The sequence below is a fragment of the Sminthopsis crassicaudata genome, chromosome 5 (genome assembly GCF_048593235.1).
Source record: "Sminthopsis crassicaudata isolate SCR6 chromosome 5, ASM4859323v1, whole genome shotgun sequence".
NCBI lineage: Eukaryota > Metazoa > Chordata > Mammalia > Dasyuromorphia > Dasyuridae > Sminthopsis > Sminthopsis crassicaudata.
This window is the reverse complement of record NC_133621.1, coordinates 196,842,312-196,861,662: the sequence shown is the minus strand read 5'-3', so window position 1 is coordinate 196,861,662 and position 19,351 is coordinate 196,842,312. Positions and strand designations below refer to the sequence as shown.

Below are 19,351 nucleotides of genomic sequence, written 5' to 3'. Positions count from 1 at the left end.
AAGAGTTACACTTGATGGCCACTGAGGGGTATTCCCTGAAATTCTGAGATCAGGTAAAGTCTAATACTGGACAGTACAACAGAGGAAAAGAGATAGATCAAAACAGTAGTATTTGGAACAAGACGAGGCATAATCATATTTTAAATTTAGTGCTACTTTTCAATGAATAAATAAGAAAAACATTTATATAGAGTTTAGTGTGTGCCAATAATTGTGGTAAACTAAAGAGTGGTTACTAGAAAAAAGACTGTATGAGAAGTCAAAGGAGTGGTGAGGTGATGCACAGCGCAATTAACTAAAAGTTCTTTCCAAGAATGAAAATAATATGGTAGTACTGATTTGATTACTGTGTTCAGCGCAAGAGGTGAAAAACTGGCAGTTTGTAGAGAAAACTAGTAGAGTGAAGATGACTGGTAAGAGCAGATGTTAAGATGATTATAATGAACTTTTATAATAAAATGTCAAGCACAATTTGGTCTGATAAATTGGGACTTCTTAGATATAGTAGATTAGTTGAATTAAAATAACAAATCCTGGAACACTAAAACATCTGATACCAACTCTTGGAAAAAGCACGGTAGCAGGAATCATAACTGATACATACTTATGTATGGAGGTACAAAGCAAATAAATGTTCCTCTCACTAGATATGTCATATGGCAGAAACTCTGACTCAAATGAACTATTTATTTCTATTGATATTTATTTTTACATTTTGAAAGAAAGACTAATAAACAATATTAACTTTTGTATTATTGCTGTTTTATATCATATGGAAGTAAATTCCCTCAGTTTTAGCCCCTTCTTAGAAAGGTCTGTGCTATTTCCCAAAGAATTTGCTTATTGGTATCAGCTTTACTACTTTCCTTTATACCTTTCTGGTATAAGTTACTAGGAATATTCCATATAATTTGTACCCATTTCCATTAACTTACCTTAACATCCTTGTCTGTGTTTCCTAATGAGTGCTCTATTCATTTTAGGCAATTTAATACCAAGGAAAGACATTTCAAAAGGAGCTAATTCATAAACAGTGAGTTTATAATAAGCTTAGATAGTGAATCTAATTGAGTATAATCATCAATGAGTATAAACTTAATAATCATAATTCTTATTTTTGTTACAGAAATGGATTTCCTAAGGAACCTTCAGGGCATAAGATCAAGGATGCTGCCAAGGTCGTATTAAATTTTGGCCCAGAAATAAAAATTTAGACAGTATCCTGACAGCTGTTTAACATAGCTGCTGAACTATAAAAGGAGAAAATATAGCTCTTTGCATTGACGTTTAAAAAAATCCTCGCTTCCTTCTCCCCAATCTTGGCAGTTTCTGGACAATAACTTTTTAGAATGTCGTAGGGGATAAACTATTGCTTCCAATAATTCAAATGAGTTATCCTAAGCCACTGGCCTTAGGATGTGCATTTATAGATGAAAATGAAATAAACCCTAAATTGGATGACTTTTTAAAATTTCTGGGCTTTTAAAAAATACTTCACATATGAATAATTGTTATATGCAAAGAATAAGCCCAAAGCCCAAACCCAGACTTATTCCATTTAGAAAATAATATAATACAGGATCTATTTTCTGCTTTTAGTTTTGCATGAATCATATTATAGTGTAGTCAGGACCCTGTGAGGGCATCCTAAAAATGATATCCTATTTTTAAAAATAACATAGCTGGAAAAAATTAATTATATGCCCTGGAAGTTCTCCCCAATAAAAACACACAACAGGAAAAACACCATCACCCAAACACAAGGATGTCAGAAACACAATACATTCACCACGTGAAAAAAGGGAAATTCATGAATCACACAGAAACAAGTGATTGTGTAAAAAACAACTTTTCTATAATTAAGGAAAACTGGTTCTCACCGTTCTGAACAAAATGGCTGAACTAAGAGCATCTGATTGGCTATGCCCATATACCCTCCTCCTCATCCTATTGGAAGAGAGATGACAAGGGGAATAATGCCCCAGAGCAGCATGGGAATGAAAAAGAGTTGGTTAGTATTTAAAACAGACAAAGTATAAAGTTGAAAAGACTAGGTTCTAATTTACTCATTTTTGACCTTTCCATCTTCCCATTCAATATTCTGGTTCACTGAAAGTAGTTTCCTTATAGGTTCAAGTTATACATTTCAGGTGATTTTTGAATCTAAAAAGACTCCCACAAAAAGTTATATTTTCAAAAGATAGTTAAAAATAGAGTAAAACAATTTAACACATTTTTCTAAAAACTGACCATTATCTAGTTCAAGAAATGTACTTTTTCTGGTATGTGGATGTTACAATTTATACATTCTACTCTATTACCTTTAAGGGAGAAAGTCTATATCATAAAGTGGTTCTAGGCAAAATTGTGAATTAGGTTACTTGTTTCCAATCTGTTCTATGTACCCTTTCCTGTTTCTTTCACCTATCTCTCCTTACACTGCATACAGGGCCATTGTCCCAATTTATATTTTGCCACTGGCCCAGATGGCTCAGGAGGAGAGAGGGAGGCTAGTGACTTTACATAGTAGCAGAATGACTAGGCAGAGGTTAGCTCTGCCTCACTTAAATCCACTTCACTTGAATGTAATGACATTACCTCCCTGATCTCATGGTCCTCTTTGAGAATGAAGGACTACATATCCTCAATAAAAATTGCTTGCAAAAAAGATCTTGTCATCTATAATACATGCCTCAGTTTGAATTTAATACAATATTCTAATTCCAAGGGCTACCTGCAGTTGAACGTTTAGCTTTAATAATAAAATAATAAGTGTTCGTCCTCATTAAAGGAAGCGTATAATGAAGAGTTAAAATAACACTAGTTAAGGCAGCCTTCCTTTTTGCTTATTTATACTCTAATAGCTCCTCTTTCTTCTGTGTGAGACTTTATTAGTACAGCACATGATATACTACTATAGTTAGACATTCCCACTGAAACTTTAAAGAATCAGAAATTGTCTTGATCTATAAAAACTCTGCCTTGTCTCCTAAAAGACAGTGAAGGGGCTGTCTTCTTAGAGAAGGCTAAGAGAGGAATTTTCTTTACTTTTTTAGTCATGTGGATATAAGTAACCATTGTACTCTTATCAAAATATTTCAAGATTGGGTATGATGGAGATTTTGAAATTACATTTTAGAGGATGGGATACAGGCAATTCTTTTACTTCTATTCCCCATTCATCACTTAAGAGACCCTGAAAAAATTTCTTATCCTCCCCCTTTTCTCCAGAAAGAATAGAATTAGATATGGTTGTCTCTATTATAGAGAGGAAAGTTGAAAGTAGGGAATTTCCTTGAGAATGACTCATGCTAAAGGACTCTTCTAAATAAATGGAAGAAATTCCATATTTGAGTTCTTAATCTTAATTTCAAAAGAAATTGGAAATCTTCAGTTGAATCAAAGATGACTCACATTTTAATTTATATTCTGTAGGTCATTTATTTTCCCAGCCCTCCCATTTCCATTTTTCATCTATGTGATCCAAGGTAATCTGTGACATATATGTAAATGTATATGTATCATCATGCCAAAGAGTTCATTTATTTTTTGTTTCCTTCTATGCCTTCCATACACAAGGAAATAGTTTCAGTTTGTTTTGCTCATAGGACACAGTTCCTTTCATAGTAAATAGCAGGACAATTGAAAATTCATGGGACAATTCTGAAGGAGGATAAAGAAAGAACTTCTCAAGTATTAAAAATTTCTATAACAGTTTGTTCTTATTAAAATTTTTGAGTAGCTAATTTTTTTAAGGTTCAAAATCATCACCTTAACAGTTTTTAAGAAGGTTTTTAGGAAGTTAATGATTCATTTTTCTACCATCATTTGAAAATGAAGATTCTATATGCAGATGTAAAATACATTCCACATATTTAAGACATCCGGGGGGAAAAAAAAAAAAAAAAAGACAAGAGAAGGAATACCTGATCTGGGGAGGGTTTGTGGTTGGTTTGGCTGGAATGAGAAGATTTGAAGTGGTCATCCTCATAGTTGTCAGCCATCAACTTCATGCGATTTTGAGTCTAAAAAGATACAATAATATTTAGATAAAATTCCTATGACACGATAAAGTAAAATTTAGAAGCTTTTAAAGAATTTTATTAGAGGCTAACAACAACACTAAGAGAATAAATTTAGCAAAGGGTTTGTGAATACACATTAAATATAGGACAAGCAAAAAAACAGACATCTAAAACTGGATAAGGAATTAGTTAGGAAATTATTTTTCCTGAATCTTTATACTTGAATATCCCATTTACTATCCATATTTTACAAGAAGGAGAATTAGAACCGTGAGTGACCCTATGAAGACTCTAATTAATTTAAACTCCGAATTAAAGCAACATAAAAATATTTTTGTGACATGAGCAAATTTTACAATTTATAATTATGCAACATCGAAAGGAATGAGAGTCATTTAGGATTAGTGATTAAATTAGATATTAGTATTAAGATAATACAAAAGAAATATTTTAAGATGTACAGATCTGCATATATTTTTGTATTAGACACTGAATCTTCTTTCCTAATAGCATCTTAAATTGTTATAGATTTTGGGATATTGAACATCTTTAAGGTTGTATTCTAGGGTGGCATTCCTGATATTTAGGGCATTTTAGGCAATTTTTTTTTTTTTTTATGTTTCCTGCATACATGAGAGTATGTTGCAAAGAAAGCTGTGAAAAAGGGAGAGAAATGGACTGAATGGACTCACCCACAAAGTTTGTAAAGAGGAAGAAAATACCTGTATTTTATTCATTTGGCTAAGGAAGCTTTTCACATCAATATACTAAGAATGTGCCAACAACAATATGCTTTTCCCCAAGTGTCTTAATCTTTTTTTAATTCTACAAAAGTAAAGATAATTTCAAAACTGGTGATCAAGAAAAAAAACTTCCAAATATAAAGGAAAGGAAATTTGAATAACACAAAACTATTCTGTACCCAAGGGAAAATATATAAGGAAATGGAATAATATGTTCCAAAGAGCAAGGAAACTCAAGAAGCAGTTCAAGATGACTCTACACTGCAAATCTGAGCCTAATCACTAATGAAAAAAAGATGTATATTTAATATAAATTTAATATTTCTAGAAAGAATCCAGACCTGAAGAAATTATTTGCTTCTTAACCATCACAAACAACAGAAATATCCAAAGAGTCAACAAATATAGCAACCAAGAACGACAACAATAAAATGATAACAAAAATACTATTAAGAGTTTTTTCCCTAAATATACAAGAGGAGACTAAGGTAAAAGTAGAAGACAAACAGAAATGATGGAGAAACAGGATTGAAATATCATGGATTAAACCTCATGACACTGCTTATAAGGTGAATCAATGTTTTTTGGAGGACTAGATAGCAAAATGAAAGGATATTCAGAAGGGAGAATAGGGAATCAAAATATAGAGCTTAACATGTGACATGGTCTAATAAAGTCAAAGGCTAAGGAAGGGAAAATAAGTCTTGTAATCTCTCAGAAAGAAGACAACCTAAAGGAAAATGGGTGAGGAGATAAAGGGGGAAATAGAAAAAGGAGGAAATGGGGACAAATCAAGTTTCAGTGAGGGAGGGGATCCCACTGAAAAAATGTGCATATGGAATAATAGAGATAGTAACTAAGGGAATATTGGGGACCCTTACAATGAACAGGATTTGTAGGATTTGATGTGCCCATCATACTGCCTAAAAAGATGAGAAATCAGCTCAAGGTGGGAGGGAAGAGGGAATAAAGTGACATTCATAAGAGTGGAGGGCATGGCTCCAGGGAAAAGATTTTGAGGCAAGTAGGGGAAAAAAAAAAATTACTCAGAAGAGGACAAAAGTCAATAATAATTTTCACAATAAGAGATTCTGGAAGAGTTGGTCAGGGAACCAAATGATGTGATTAGTGGCAGTGCAGAAAGTTGTGGGAACCCCTTTTTGGTCAGCACAGGTGCAACGTGAAAGAATTCACGAACCTAAAAAGGTTAGATGGCAAAAGGGAAGTTTTATTGACACTGAGAAGTCAGTTTTTGCTAGGGAAGACTGAGTCCCAAGTGACAAAGTCCTGGTAGAGAGATAAAGATTGGCAGAGTTACCAGTGAGAAAAGAATGTCTTCACAGCAGACAGGGGTCCGATAGGCAGTTAGTTATGCCAAGAAGAGAGATTCCTTGACAAGTTGTGGTCCTGCTTTTGAGCCCCTGCAAAGAAATGAGCCCCAAATTGCCCTTTAATAGAAAATATGAGAATGAAATTACTGCCTCCAGGCCTAGATTTCCAATAGAATGAGACCACTTAAGTTCAAGTTAAGTAGGAATGGTCTTGGACTAATTTTCAACTCAATAGAGGGTGCAGTTAATCAATGGAGATATCAGGTCCAGATGTCCAGCTAAATGAGACCACTTAAGTTTGAGCTAAGTAGGGAGTGGTCCTGGGCTAATCTTAATGAAACCATTTAACTGCCCTGAAGGTGGGTCCCTGTCAGAGGAGAAAAAAGCAGAGAAAAAAGGTCTAAAGTTTAAGGACCATGAATCAAAGAATAAAAGTCTAGCAGAAACAGAAATGTAAAACAATAAAGAGAATGAAAGAAAGACTCTGTCTTTAGAATAAAGCACAGAATATGAATTGAAAAAAATCAAATTGGAGAGGAAAGAAAGGGGTATTTTATTTGACTACTTAACTGAGAGGGGAAAAAAGAGAGTAAGAATTAAATAGCAAGGTAAAAACAATTAAGAGAACAAAATGAAGCAACACTTCAAAACCAGGGAAACGTGTAACAGATGAGTGGGATTGTCTTGAGGGTAAGGAAAAAAGACAGTGGGAATAAAATCATCATAAAATAGATTAAACTAAAATAATGAATATGTTGTGTTTATAGTGAAAGAGGGGAAAAGTCCTAATTTGTAGGAAAAAAGTCAAGACAATATTATTGAAAAATGGAAGAAAATGTTAACTCAACTTTAAGGATTAAATGATTCAATAAAAATGAAAGAAAATGACAGATAGATGGGGTAAGAAAACAAAACTCCCAAAATCTCTTTCTCACAAGAAATACATTAAAAAAATAAGATGTACACAAAATAAAAACAAACAAAAAAATTATTATGCATTATATGAATCCAAAAAAGCAAAAGCTGCAATCTTGCAATGAGATAAAACAAAAAACAATCAAAATACAAAAATGAATAAATAAAAAAATATTGCTTAAAAAATGCACAAATTAATATCAATATTAAACTTACATGTTCTAAAGTTTTAACACTTAAATTTACAAAGAAAACATTAACTGAATTATAAGAATACAAAAATGGTAACAATAATGTAGGAGATTTCAATGTTCCTCTCTTGGTTTTAGACAAGTCTAACAGAAAGATGACCCAATGGACAAATACAGAATTGAACAAAACATTGTAGGAAAAACTCTTTGTCAATTAAGTGGAAAATACATTAAAATAGGGAGAAACTTGAACCAGGAAGACCAACAGAAAGGCTATAGCCAACATTCCAGGAATGAGGTAGTAAAAGCCTGCATCAGAATAATGGCGTAAAAATGGACAAAATTTACAAAAGTAAAACTGACAGACTCTGACAACAAATTGGATACAAAGAGTAAGGAGTCAAGGATAACATCTGGGTTGTAAGCCTGAGTGACTGGAAAAATGGTGATTTCCTCATCAGTAATAAAGAATTTGTAACAAGGATAGATTTTGGGGAAAATAATTCTGCTTTGGCTATGTTGAATTTGAAATGTATGAAAGGTAGGTGGTTGTGTGAGACTGCTGCTTAACAAAGAGGTTACAGTAGGATAAAATACATTTTTCCTGCATATTGAGAAGATAAGTGAACTGATGGAAGCTGGTGAGATTGACAAGTGAGATGGTAAAGAGGGAAAAGAGGAGAGCCTGGAGGACCATCTGTATAGTTACTGTGGTTGATCTGCAAGAAAATCCAGGAAAGGAGAGTGAAAAGCAGTCAGATATATAGAAGGAGAATCTAGAAGAGGGTGACCAACTGTGTCAAAAAACTGCAGGGAGGTCAATAAAGATTTTAAGAAAAGTTTTATAAATCTTAGTAGACCATTAATAATATTAAATAGGATAAAGACCCATCAAGATTTCCTTCAGATTCTTTCCATGCTGTAGAAGTGAGTCTTGATTCAAAATTAACATCATCATCATCATCATCATCATCATCATCATCATCATCATCATCATCATAGTAGATATTGACTGGCTCATCCTCATCAAGACTCTCCTTACAACCTTTAAGGATCCCCCAGTGACTTTAATGGAGGTCCTTTACATCTATACTGAAGATTAATAAAGCTTACTTAGGATAGTAAGCAGAATCAGAAATTTTAGGACTCAGATCTTTTCAGTAAAAAGTGGGGGGAAAAAAGGTATATACAGCTGTCTCTTGACATTTGCAAGGGCTAGAGGTGCAGGACTTCTGTGAATGTTAAAAGCCACAATTAATTCGGCCTCACACCAAGACTTTATTTTTAATAATTCTGATCATATTTATTTAACGCACAAATCAAGTAATTAAAAAACATGCTTGCACCCATTAAAAGTTTTAGGTTCTATGTGAGGGATATTAATATCTCACATAATATGCAAAGTCTTTGCAGACACAGGTGTAGCTACAGCAACTGCTTCACAGAGAAAATGATGTCCTTTTCTTAAGAAAAGTGCAAGATGTGGGGAAAATTATGTGACTAACTCTGGAAGGTAGGGAAACAAAGAGGAGGTGTTCCCAAAGAGAGTATATAACCTGTATTCTTTAACACATTAAAACTTTAAACAAAATTTAACTGTTTATAATAAATTTATGGATATATGCTTATGGTAGTAAATGATAAAATAGGTTAATAATATACAGCATTTATGACTTACTAAAAATATTTTAGATTTCTTTACATACATATGCCATGTGTGATTTCCACAGTGTGTTGCAAATCTCCAAAAATGCTCATTTAATTATAAGTGGTCAACCCACAAATAACCAAAATTGTGATTGTGAAACCGGTGAATGTCAAGCAATGACTCTACTGTAATGTTTTTCAGAAACTTAACTAAAACTAGAATGAATACAAGTACCATTTTCTAACATGAATTTTAAGGGCATTCTCTATATGTCCGACAGGAATGAACACATGTGGACATTACTATTTAATTTCTAAAGTGATAATGTTACATTATCCACAGAATCAGAATTCCTTAACGGAATAATAATAACTAGCATTTATATAGTATTATAAGATTTGCAAATTACTTTACATGTTATTACAGTTGATAACACTTTTTGGTAATAATTTCCTTATAAACCAATATATACTCATTTAGCTTTATGAGAAAAGGTCACAGTTGTTTGGTCTATCATTTATTTAACATACTTAGATGGTAATTTATCATCATCATCACCACTACTTACCACCATCATCAATTGAGGTAGCAAGATGTTCCAGTGATTACATTTGAGATTAAGATATTTATCTTAAAGAAAAAATGCTATTTGTACAAAGCTAACTTTAGTTATCATGTAGATCTGGTACTTCCTTATAACATCACGGGTTAGCACAGTCTTTAATGTGTTGTTCCTTTCAACCATTTATCAAACATGAAGACATATTCAAAATTTATAAACCAACATTGTTATTCTACTTGAGTACTTTTTTGGTAAAGCCACTTGTTTTGGAATTTAGGTACAAATATTGAATGCTAGAGGTACACATTCATTTTTAAATAAGGTCATGAACTAAGCATTCTTAGGAATTAAATATCTAGAAAATCAGAGGGTTTGTTCCTTTGACTTTCTTGCTAATATAACTTCTATATATTCATTTGATTTGATATTCACCAAACAGACTGAGGTACAGGTTTCATTTCATATCACTACCACATTACTCTGTCCACTCCTTCTTATAAATCTGAAATAATTTAACAACTTTTGCAAGTCATACCTATTTTCCAAGAAAATTTGAAAATTCATGATATGAGCAAACCAAAAAATGTGAGGTCACATTTGTTGGACAACTGTACATAGAAAGAGATTTTTTTTTTTTTGGGGGGGGGGAGGCTGAGGCAATTGCAGTTAAGTGACTTGCCCAGGATCACACAGCTAGGAAGTGTTAAGTGTTTTGAGACCAGATTTGAACACAGCCCTGACTTCAGGGCTGGTGCTCTATCGACTGCACCACTTAGCTGCCCAGATAGAGAGAGACTTTAAACAGAAAGACATGAAAAATTAAATATCATGATAATATTCTTCCACATCTCAGAGAAAAAAGTTATTTTATGACTTCATCTGGAAAGAAGAGCTTTATGCAGAAATCTTATTTTCAAGGGCTTTGTCACAACAAAATTTTAGATACAATTCTTCCCCTCTGCCATGCTTCCCCTAAGGAACCTTAAATTTTGGTATTGCTCATTTAAAAATTTGGTCGTTTTAAAAATGTCCAGGAATTTCCCTTTTAATTAAAGGTAAATTCTTCTTTTTCTTTCCTTTCCTTTCTCTTTTTAAACTGAAGTTAAATACTTAGGCAGTAAAAAATTTATCAAAGTTCTCATCTACTCTGATCACAAAAGTCTCCAAGTATGTGAGAGAAACAATTAATAAGGATTTAGGAGGATGTATCTCAAGAAGCTTTAAAACACACAGAGATAAATTGACCCAGGAAGAATGTACACCATAATTTTATGCTCCTGATTTTTTATATAGGTAGACAATAATACTAATGAAAAGAGGAATGGAATATAATTTTGATAAAAAATGCAGATATAATTTTCAGACTGAGAGGAAATCATACCTAACTAGAATATCATTCAGTTGAAAAATAGTTTAGCTGTCTCTGTGGTCAAATCTTAGGAAGCATTGCAATCTATTGCTGTAACAAAAGCTACATGCCAGTCATAACACACACACAAAACACTCCTTTCATCTACTACCAAGAATGAATTACCTAGATCTTAAGACACACAGAAACTTTCAACTCTGACCTTATTTTGGAACTGGAAGAACTTACTATTAATAAGAAAAAACCAGTCAGAAGACTTCTATTATCTTCAGTGTGTTATCCTATGAAAGATTTTCTGAGATTATGTACCAGGAAAAAAGATATCAAAGGATAGCTTAATTGTTAACAACCATTACGCTAACCATTACTAAAATAAGGAAAACCCAAGTATTATATAACAGACTAGCATGTTTTCCTATAATAGGGGCATGTCACTGGCTCTCTGACAATCCGACAGTCTTGTGGTAAGTTCTCAAATTTTGGGGATTATTGAATCTTCAGGCCTGAAAGTAGTAAAGGAACAGATGAAGACAATATTTTGTTTCAGGATCATGGCCATTCACTAATCTCAGGGCCAAGATAATGCATTGAGATTTTTTAAGAATTATGTTTCTAGACAGTCTAGATCCCATCAATGCAGTTGCTTCGTTCAGTGATACAAATTGAAACTCACCCATATCCCTCCCTTCTTTTTATGGTGTCAATTTTAAACAAATTTTATTCTCAATATCTACAAATCAATTTCTACTTATTTATAGCACTTCTGTTCTTCAAGTATTTAGAATACCCAAAATTATACTATTTACACAAATCTGCAGTTTTTCCAGTTCCAGATTTATACTATAGCTTAAGTTTTAGTTTAGCCATTGCCTTGGCTCCAAATTTGAGTCCTTAAAATTCTAAAAAGCTGTATTGAATGCTCTCTTTTCTGATGCATTAGTGAGTCTCTCCAGAGACAGGTACAGAAGTAGCTCTTCTGAGTAGGTCTACCCCATCACACAGCAATCCACCCGGCATGCCAGACATGGCCTCTACATTCTTATATAGCTTAGTAATAATGGAGTGAAGACTTTCTTCAACTCTTTCTTCTGTGGCTGCTCAGTCTTCCTTCTTAGCAGTCTTATCCAGCTGGCTAATTATTTCCCTACATTTGTCAAGGATCTTCTTTTGTCTTTTTAAATTTTGACTTAAGAGTTTCTCTTCCTCTAATGTAGCCTTCATGTTGAAAATATAAAATTCAAGCGAGTCCTTGAAAGATATCTTCTTTTTTTGTTTTTCATCTTCAGTCTTGCATTTCTCAGCTTCTAGAATGTCTTCTTTGGGGGGCAGCTAGGTGGCACAGTGGATAGAGCACCAGCCCTGAATTCAGGAGGACCCGAGTTCAAATCTGGTCTCAGACACTTAACACTTCCTAGCTGTGTGACCCTGGGCAAGTCACTTAACCCCAGCCTCAAAAAAGAAAAAAAAAGAAAAAAAAAAAGAAAAGAAAAAAAAAAATCAATAGAATGTCTTCTTTGCTCAGGTGACCTTTAAGCTTGGTGACTGGAAAGCCACAAGCAGAAGGGACCAAAAGAGCCAGAATGTTAATAACCATTACTTGAGTAAAGATTGCTAAAAAGAAAATCTGACTATTACATAACGGACAAGTGGAGTTTGCTGTCATCTTGGCCCTGGCTTTGGCCCACATTTTCATGACAAATTCTTATTTTTATTTTCAGTGTTCGTCCAGGTGCCTCAATGCTGAAGGTTACTTCCATCTAAGGAACATCCCTAAGGCAGAGAGACTGCCTTGGAGCTCAAGCTTATGAAGCAGGCTGTCATCCTCTGTTGTTGCTCTCTAGCCTTCACAAACTTGAATAAGCACATCTGTCTGGTTGTCTGAGGAAGGCTGTGTCTGCTTGGGGTGTGTGCGTGTGGGAGGGATTATAAGGGTCATAACTCCATAAGCAGTGAGTCTTGGAGTCTCATTCTTAGATTCATCCCCGACAAGATAGAAGTTTGTGCCATAAGCAGCAGACTCACTAGTCCTGAGATTCTTGTTAATTGGCTAAAAAAGTTTCTGGATATCAGCGGTATGAATGGAACCACTTACCACAATGACACGATGAATTTATTATCCCTAATCTAGTGTCCTTGGGGCCTGTTCCATGGGCTGCAGAAGAGGTCAGCATTCAGCTCTTCAGAAAAGTCACCCGTGTCCTCTTATCCTAAGAAGCTCTTTGTCTAAGTCTTCCTAAAACTCCTCCATCATGGGTCCACTCACACAGTTGGGGGTCTTCCTTTGGATGTCCTGACATCATGTAGACTCCAAAGGAGCACATGAGCTTTTCCTTGAGTTTCTTGCTATCACCATGTGATATCAATAATCAGAGCTTCACTGAAGAAAGCTATCTGTTGTTATATACTTCAAAGAAACTTGTATGTTTCTGACTTGTACATGGAAAGTCTCTAAAGTGTTGTTTTGTTCTCTTTAATCAAATACTTTTTTGTAGTCAACAAATAACAGATACAGTCATATTTTTGTATTCTATACATTTCAATCAAAGTATAAGATGTAAAGATATGGTTTGTTATAGAATATAATTGACAGGAGCCTAGTGTTTCCTTCTCATATTTTCATCAAGGATGTCCTTGACGTTTGTAGTTAGCTTATCTTCACACAAAGTTTGCATTCAGAAAAGTGAAAATGTGGACTAGTGTTTATTAACAGTTTTTCAATCACCTTTTTGGGGTTAAAAATAAGATCAAAATCTTTCATCTTTCAACTAGCCTGAGAAGAAGTCCTTCAATGTCTTTAAAATTATGTTGTCTCCAGCACAATTCTACTCTATGTAAGCTTGATTTAAATTAGCTTCTCTTCTAATCTTTACCTCAGACATTCTAGCTGTGTGACCCTGGGTAAGTCAATTAACTTAGATTGCCTTAATTGTATGTAATCTCTTCATTTAAATTGTATACTTTGTCCTAAATTGATCTATATTTTAGTGTATCAGTCCTGAGGAATTTTATATAACTCTCAAAAATGTCTTCTTTTCAAAAAAGAAAAAAAAAAAAAAGATAACTAAGTATGGCATTTTTATAGTTGCTTAGTTGTTTCAGTTGTGTCCAAGTTTGGGTGATGCATACCATCATGGGGTTCTCTTAGCAAAGACACTGGAGTTTTTGGTATTTCCTTCTCTAGAACATTCTCTAAATGGGAAAACTGAGGCAAGCAGGGTTAGGTGACTCATCCTAGGTCATACATCTAGTAAGAATCTGATCCCATATTTGAAAACAGGAAAATGTGTCTTCCCGATTGCAGGTTCAACATTTTGACACTGAACTATTTGTTGCCCAAGTATAGCCCTACCAGAAGCTTATTTCAGTGTATACTTTTTGAATCTGTTACAATAGGAGTCTATGTAGTTGTTAATAATATAATTGATGTGCATAGTAACCACAACTCATTTTTTGTGATTTTAAAAATACATATATAGTCATTTAGAAATTTTATTTAGCATATCAACTAATAATAATTTAATTGCTCTTACTGAAGGTTCTAGTACTAACATTATTTTTGGTCAAGTTAAATATTCAAGACAGTTCTTAAAAAATGGGTCTTGGGAGGTCAATACTTAAAACAAATGAGATTGGGTTAAAGTTTGTCAAGGAAATCAGTATTTATAATAAGAAAACTAGTTACAATTTCAATATGGTAGTCTTTGTACCAGTTTCAGGTCGAAATAGTGACACTATGCTGAAGCCAAGCACTAATTTGCCTCCAAGATGTCTACAAGATTGTTGGTCTTGGTATTATATCTATTGGTCATGTGGAGACTGGTGTTCTAAAAATAGGCACAGTGCTAACCCCTGCCCCAATTAATATTACAACTGAAGTAAAGTATATAATACTATATTCCAAATGGCAAAATATAGAGCTTACATCCAACAATAACTTATCTGCCAAAAGTGAATATAATTTTATGGGGAAAAATTGACCTTTAATGAAATAGAAGACTTTTAAACATTTCTGATAAAAAACCCAGATGATGAGAAACTCTAAAATATAAGTACATAAATAAAAGATATCAAGAAAGTTAAATAGTCTAAGCAATTGAAAAGGACTATATGATATGGAAATGCTGGTTTTCTAAGAATACAATTCAGATTCTGAGAATCTGAATGTCTTCAATGGATATAGAGAAAGTAAGAAAGAAGTACTGGGATTAATTTTAAAAAAAATAATTTGAGGAGTTCATATAAAAAAAGAAGGAAAAAATTCATTAGGCAATAAAGAGAAAAGAAACTAGAATTTGCTTCCTCATATAATCAAGGTAAATGAGATAGTAAATGGAAAAAAGGGCTAGAATAGTTGGAGGGGATCACAAAAACACTTTTATCTAAAAAGAAAAAAAAGGTTTATCTAAACAGAAGGTGGAGTAGAAACACATTAAATTCAATTTTTTTTCATCAAAGCTTTTTATTTACAAAACATATGCAAGAGTAATTTTTCAACACTGACCCTTGAAAAACTTTCTGTTTCAAATTTTTCCCTCTCCCCTCACCTCCTCTCCTGGATGGCAGGTAGTCTAATACATGTTAAATATGTTAAAATATATAACACATTAAACTCAAAAGAAAAATAGTCACAAACTGGGAGAGGAGAGAGTATTAAGAGGGAAAGATTAATAATGAGCAAAACTCATTCCAAATTTGGAAGACAGAATATGAAAGGGAGATGGAAAGAGAGGAGGAAGATAAAAAATCCTATGTTTAGCAGGTTGGGAAGGGGAAGAAAAAAAGGCATCAGAATGAAGAATAAGATATTCATTATGGATCATTAGTGTTAAGCATACTCCTCTCCCATCAATCTCTTTTTTATGAAAAAGGGGATAGGGACAAAGAGAGAAATAAACAGTATCGATTACGACTGTGAGCCTAAATGGGATGACTTCGGCCCCACAAAACAGAGAAAAGAATGAATTAGAAAGCAACATCCAACAATATTTGGTTTAAAAGAAAGATCTCTGAACTCATAGAAGAAGGAATAATGAGGGCCCTTAATGGGATCTAAATTCACTTCTAATTTAAATTTATGATCCTTTCAGGAAATGTCTACTTCTTTTTCTTTGTTTCCAAGTATCATAGAATCTAGATAAAAATCTATTATATCTTTGAAGTGAACAGAGAATAACATCCCCCTCCCTGGACTAAGCATCTTCTCCCATCTTCAAAAGGAAGCAGTTTTTGAGAAAACTATCGCCCCTGCTCCTGATGTAATTTGGACTGATATGGGGAAGTGGGAAAGTGGCTGAATTGTTAAAACTATTACTGTATTTAAGACTTGGGATGGAAATTGTTAAACTATTGCTGTTATGTTTGAGGGATTTTAGTCTGTTATGTATCTGCATAGGAATTTTGATTCATTCTTGGGATTTCTATGTGGAACAGTTATTTAATAATTCCTTTCCATAAGAAAAAAGGGAGGAAGGCGTAGGAAATTGGGGAAACTGGTGTATTTTCTTAGGCACTTCTGCCCTACCTCCTATCTTACTAGTACAGATTTAATTTAAACAGTCCTTTTCATTTTTCACTCCTTGCTTAAATTTACTGGACTGATTTGCTGGTTATGCTTTAACCTTGGAACCCCTTATTCTGTTGAATTGCCCTGACAAAATCAGTTTTCAGGATTATTTTTTAGAAATAAGCAGAAATTGGACACCTGTCCTGGGACTGGCAATCTCTCTGATTTGTTTCTCCAATCTTGTTACCCCAGGTCCTTAATTAGTATTTCAGCATATTTAAAAGAACCTTACAGTTTTGGTGTCAGGCCTCTAAAAGTTTGGGGTTTGCCTGCCTTGGTCTAACTGCACAATCTGCTCAGAAATCTGATCCTTTCTGCAGCCCTGTCTGTTCCTCTGGGCAGGGACAGATGGAGCTACTCTGAGCCTCACCCTTCTTCCCTGGAGTGGGTTACTCCTCTGAATGGGCAGCACTACTGTCTTGAGCCCTGTGCTCTGTAAGCAGAGGCCAAGTCAAATGCACAAATGACTACAGACTTAACTCACAGTTATTGCAATGAGGAGCTTTGTGTATTGCTGATTAACTCTGGGGTTATCAGGGAGAGACTTGTCCTTGCCTTAAGTCCTAGCATTGTTCTAGCTTTATTTTGGTTTTTATTTGGCCTATTTAATTTACATAGGATTGGTCAAAATTATGGGGCTAAGACTTTCTAAAGGAAGGTAATTCAATGATTTGAATAGTTAGAAGGGAGAGAATATGGAATGTTGTGCTACAGTTCTCTTTTAATGTCTGGACCCAGTTTCCCTAATTGTCCTATTCAGTTACTCTGCTTCAGGTTATAACCATTCCCTCTTAATATTTGATGGGATAAAGGTCTTTATCCTTTTTAGACATCATTAGAATATCAGGAGCCTTCTCCATGATGTCATCCTCATCCTAGGTTCCCCCCTCATTAGGTCATTCCCATCCAGGTACCTCCCCCATTATGTCATTGTTCTAGTTACCCTATAAAAGAATTTTGTATCTGACATTCACTGCTGGATTCTTTGAGACAATAGTCTCATTCAGCCCTGGGACCAAACATGGATCCATTTGGTCCCAGTAAATCTCTTCCATTTAATAAATTATTAAATACTCTCTAATCATTATCTTGCTGAGTTTCTCTGGCATTACAGGTTTTCTTAGTAGAGTTCTGAAGTACTTTGCCATGTCCTTCAAGCTTTTTTTTTTTTTTTTTTTTTTTTTTTTTACAGATGAGGAAACTGAGGCTGTATTAAGTGATCTGCCCAGGATCACACAGGTAGCAAATGTGTGAGGTCAGATTTGAATTCGGGAAGATGAATCTTCCTGATTTCAAGTCCAGAGCTCTATCTACTGTGCCACCTAGCTGCCCTAATTAATTTTAACAAGGACTATTTTCCATCAGGTTAAAGAAACTCATTGAAGGGCTTGAGGAAGAGACTAACCTTCAATAATAAGAACAAAGTAGGTGAGGTGACTTGGACTATTTAGTCCAAGGACAAGTACAGGAAAAAATAATATAAATCATGAAATCCTGACAGATAAAAAAGAAAGAAGCTGCAATAGATAGAGGAGCTTAGAAACAGAAGCATGAATTGTATGCTGATTTATTTGCATCTAGAAGACAGAGAGAGAGAGAGAGAGGAGAGAGAGAGAAGAGAGGTTGACCCAAACCAATCAAAACGGAAATTATAAAAGTCAACAATAAGACAATGAAGAGATGAGTCAAGTCTTATGTTAGGTAAAGAAGAAAGGAAGAATCCTATAAAAACCCTAAAGAAGCATTACTTAAATATATGGAATTGAAAGGCAGAAAGGAAGGACAAAGAAAAACTGGGATGATTCCACATTTTTCTGTTTCTCAACCTCAAATTCATTTATTCTAATCAAGAAGAATTCATTCAAATTTAGAATATTTTCCTGTGGATTTTAGAAGGGAGCTGAGATACAAAATAAAGAGGATTTTGGTTTTATCTCAAGATGTAAAAATTATTTTTCCATGAAGATAACATTTCTAAAAATGTTGCAGACAATCAGTACAAGTTATTTCCTCTTCCTTCACCTTTTCTTTCCCCATCACTAGAATTAATAATTAATAGGAATGTATTATCCTGAATAGGTAATGCAAAAATATCCCAATATTTTGTCCATCAAAATATGGAGATTCAAAGTGCTTAATGAAGAGACCAAGGCTTAGGGAGGTAAGTGACTTGTCTAAAACCACATTAGTTAATGTCAGAACTAAGATAAGAACACTTTTCCCTGGAGAACATATATCAAGTTGACAAACTACAATTTTTAAAGAACTTATATGTAACAGTTTCTGGGTTAGGTATTTGGAATACAAATAAAACACATAGATGAACTGATGAGATACAGGAAAAGATCTTTTTATAGCTTATTAATAAGAATAAAATTAATTCTCTTGACAAAGAACTGTCCACAATGTTCTCTATTTCTGTATTATTTATTGGTTGTGATTTTTCCTTCTCATTTTCAATTTTGATGATTTTGTTTTCTTCTCACATTTCTTTTATTTAGTGCTATGTTGATTTTAATCACAAAATTAAAAACCATTATATAAAGATAGTTTCTATTAAAAAACTGATCTAGAAAAGAATTTTGAAGACATAATGTATGAATCATCAGCCTGCCTGAAAATCATAACTAAAAAAACCCCACCTGTATGCCATATTTCAAAAAAATAAAAACTGCCAATAAATATTAAAATGAGATGGGAAAAATGAAACTAGAAAGAATTCACTGGTCATTCTCCTGAAAAAAAAAACCTGAAAATAGAAATTCTCAGGAATATCATAAGCAAAATCCAGAGCTACTAAGTCAAAAGAAAAAAACAGCAAGGAGCTAGAAATAAAAAATTCAAAAACCAAAGTATCACAGTCAGGATAACAAAAGAAATGGTTGCTTCTACTATAATCAGAAAACAATTTAGAATACTATATTCCAAAAGGGTTTTTCTGAAATAATTATATCAATGTTGAGCAAACTGACTTCTTTTCAGGTAATTGTATTGATAGGACGTC

General features: G+C 33.8%; 1 protein-coding gene across 12 annotated transcripts in view; it reads right to left on the bottom strand.

Moving 5' to 3' along the window:
- ERC1 (ELKS/RAB6-interacting/CAST family member 1) overlaps positions 1-19,351 on the bottom strand; it is a 327,147-nt gene that overhangs the window by 51,839 nt on the left and 255,957 nt on the right. For 7 of the 12 annotated variants that reach the window (XM_074269366.1, XM_074269372.1, XM_074269370.1 and 4 more), the window contains one exon: positions 3,927-4,025. In XM_074269366.1, the coding sequence (XP_074125467.1) occupies positions 3,927-4,025 (99 nt within the window). Of the gene's footprint in view, positions 1-1,880; positions 1,948-3,926; positions 4,026-19,351 lie in introns of all 12 variants that reach the window. The other 5 variants (XM_074269373.1, XM_074269374.1, XM_074269376.1 and 2 more) reach the window with 1 other exon arrangement.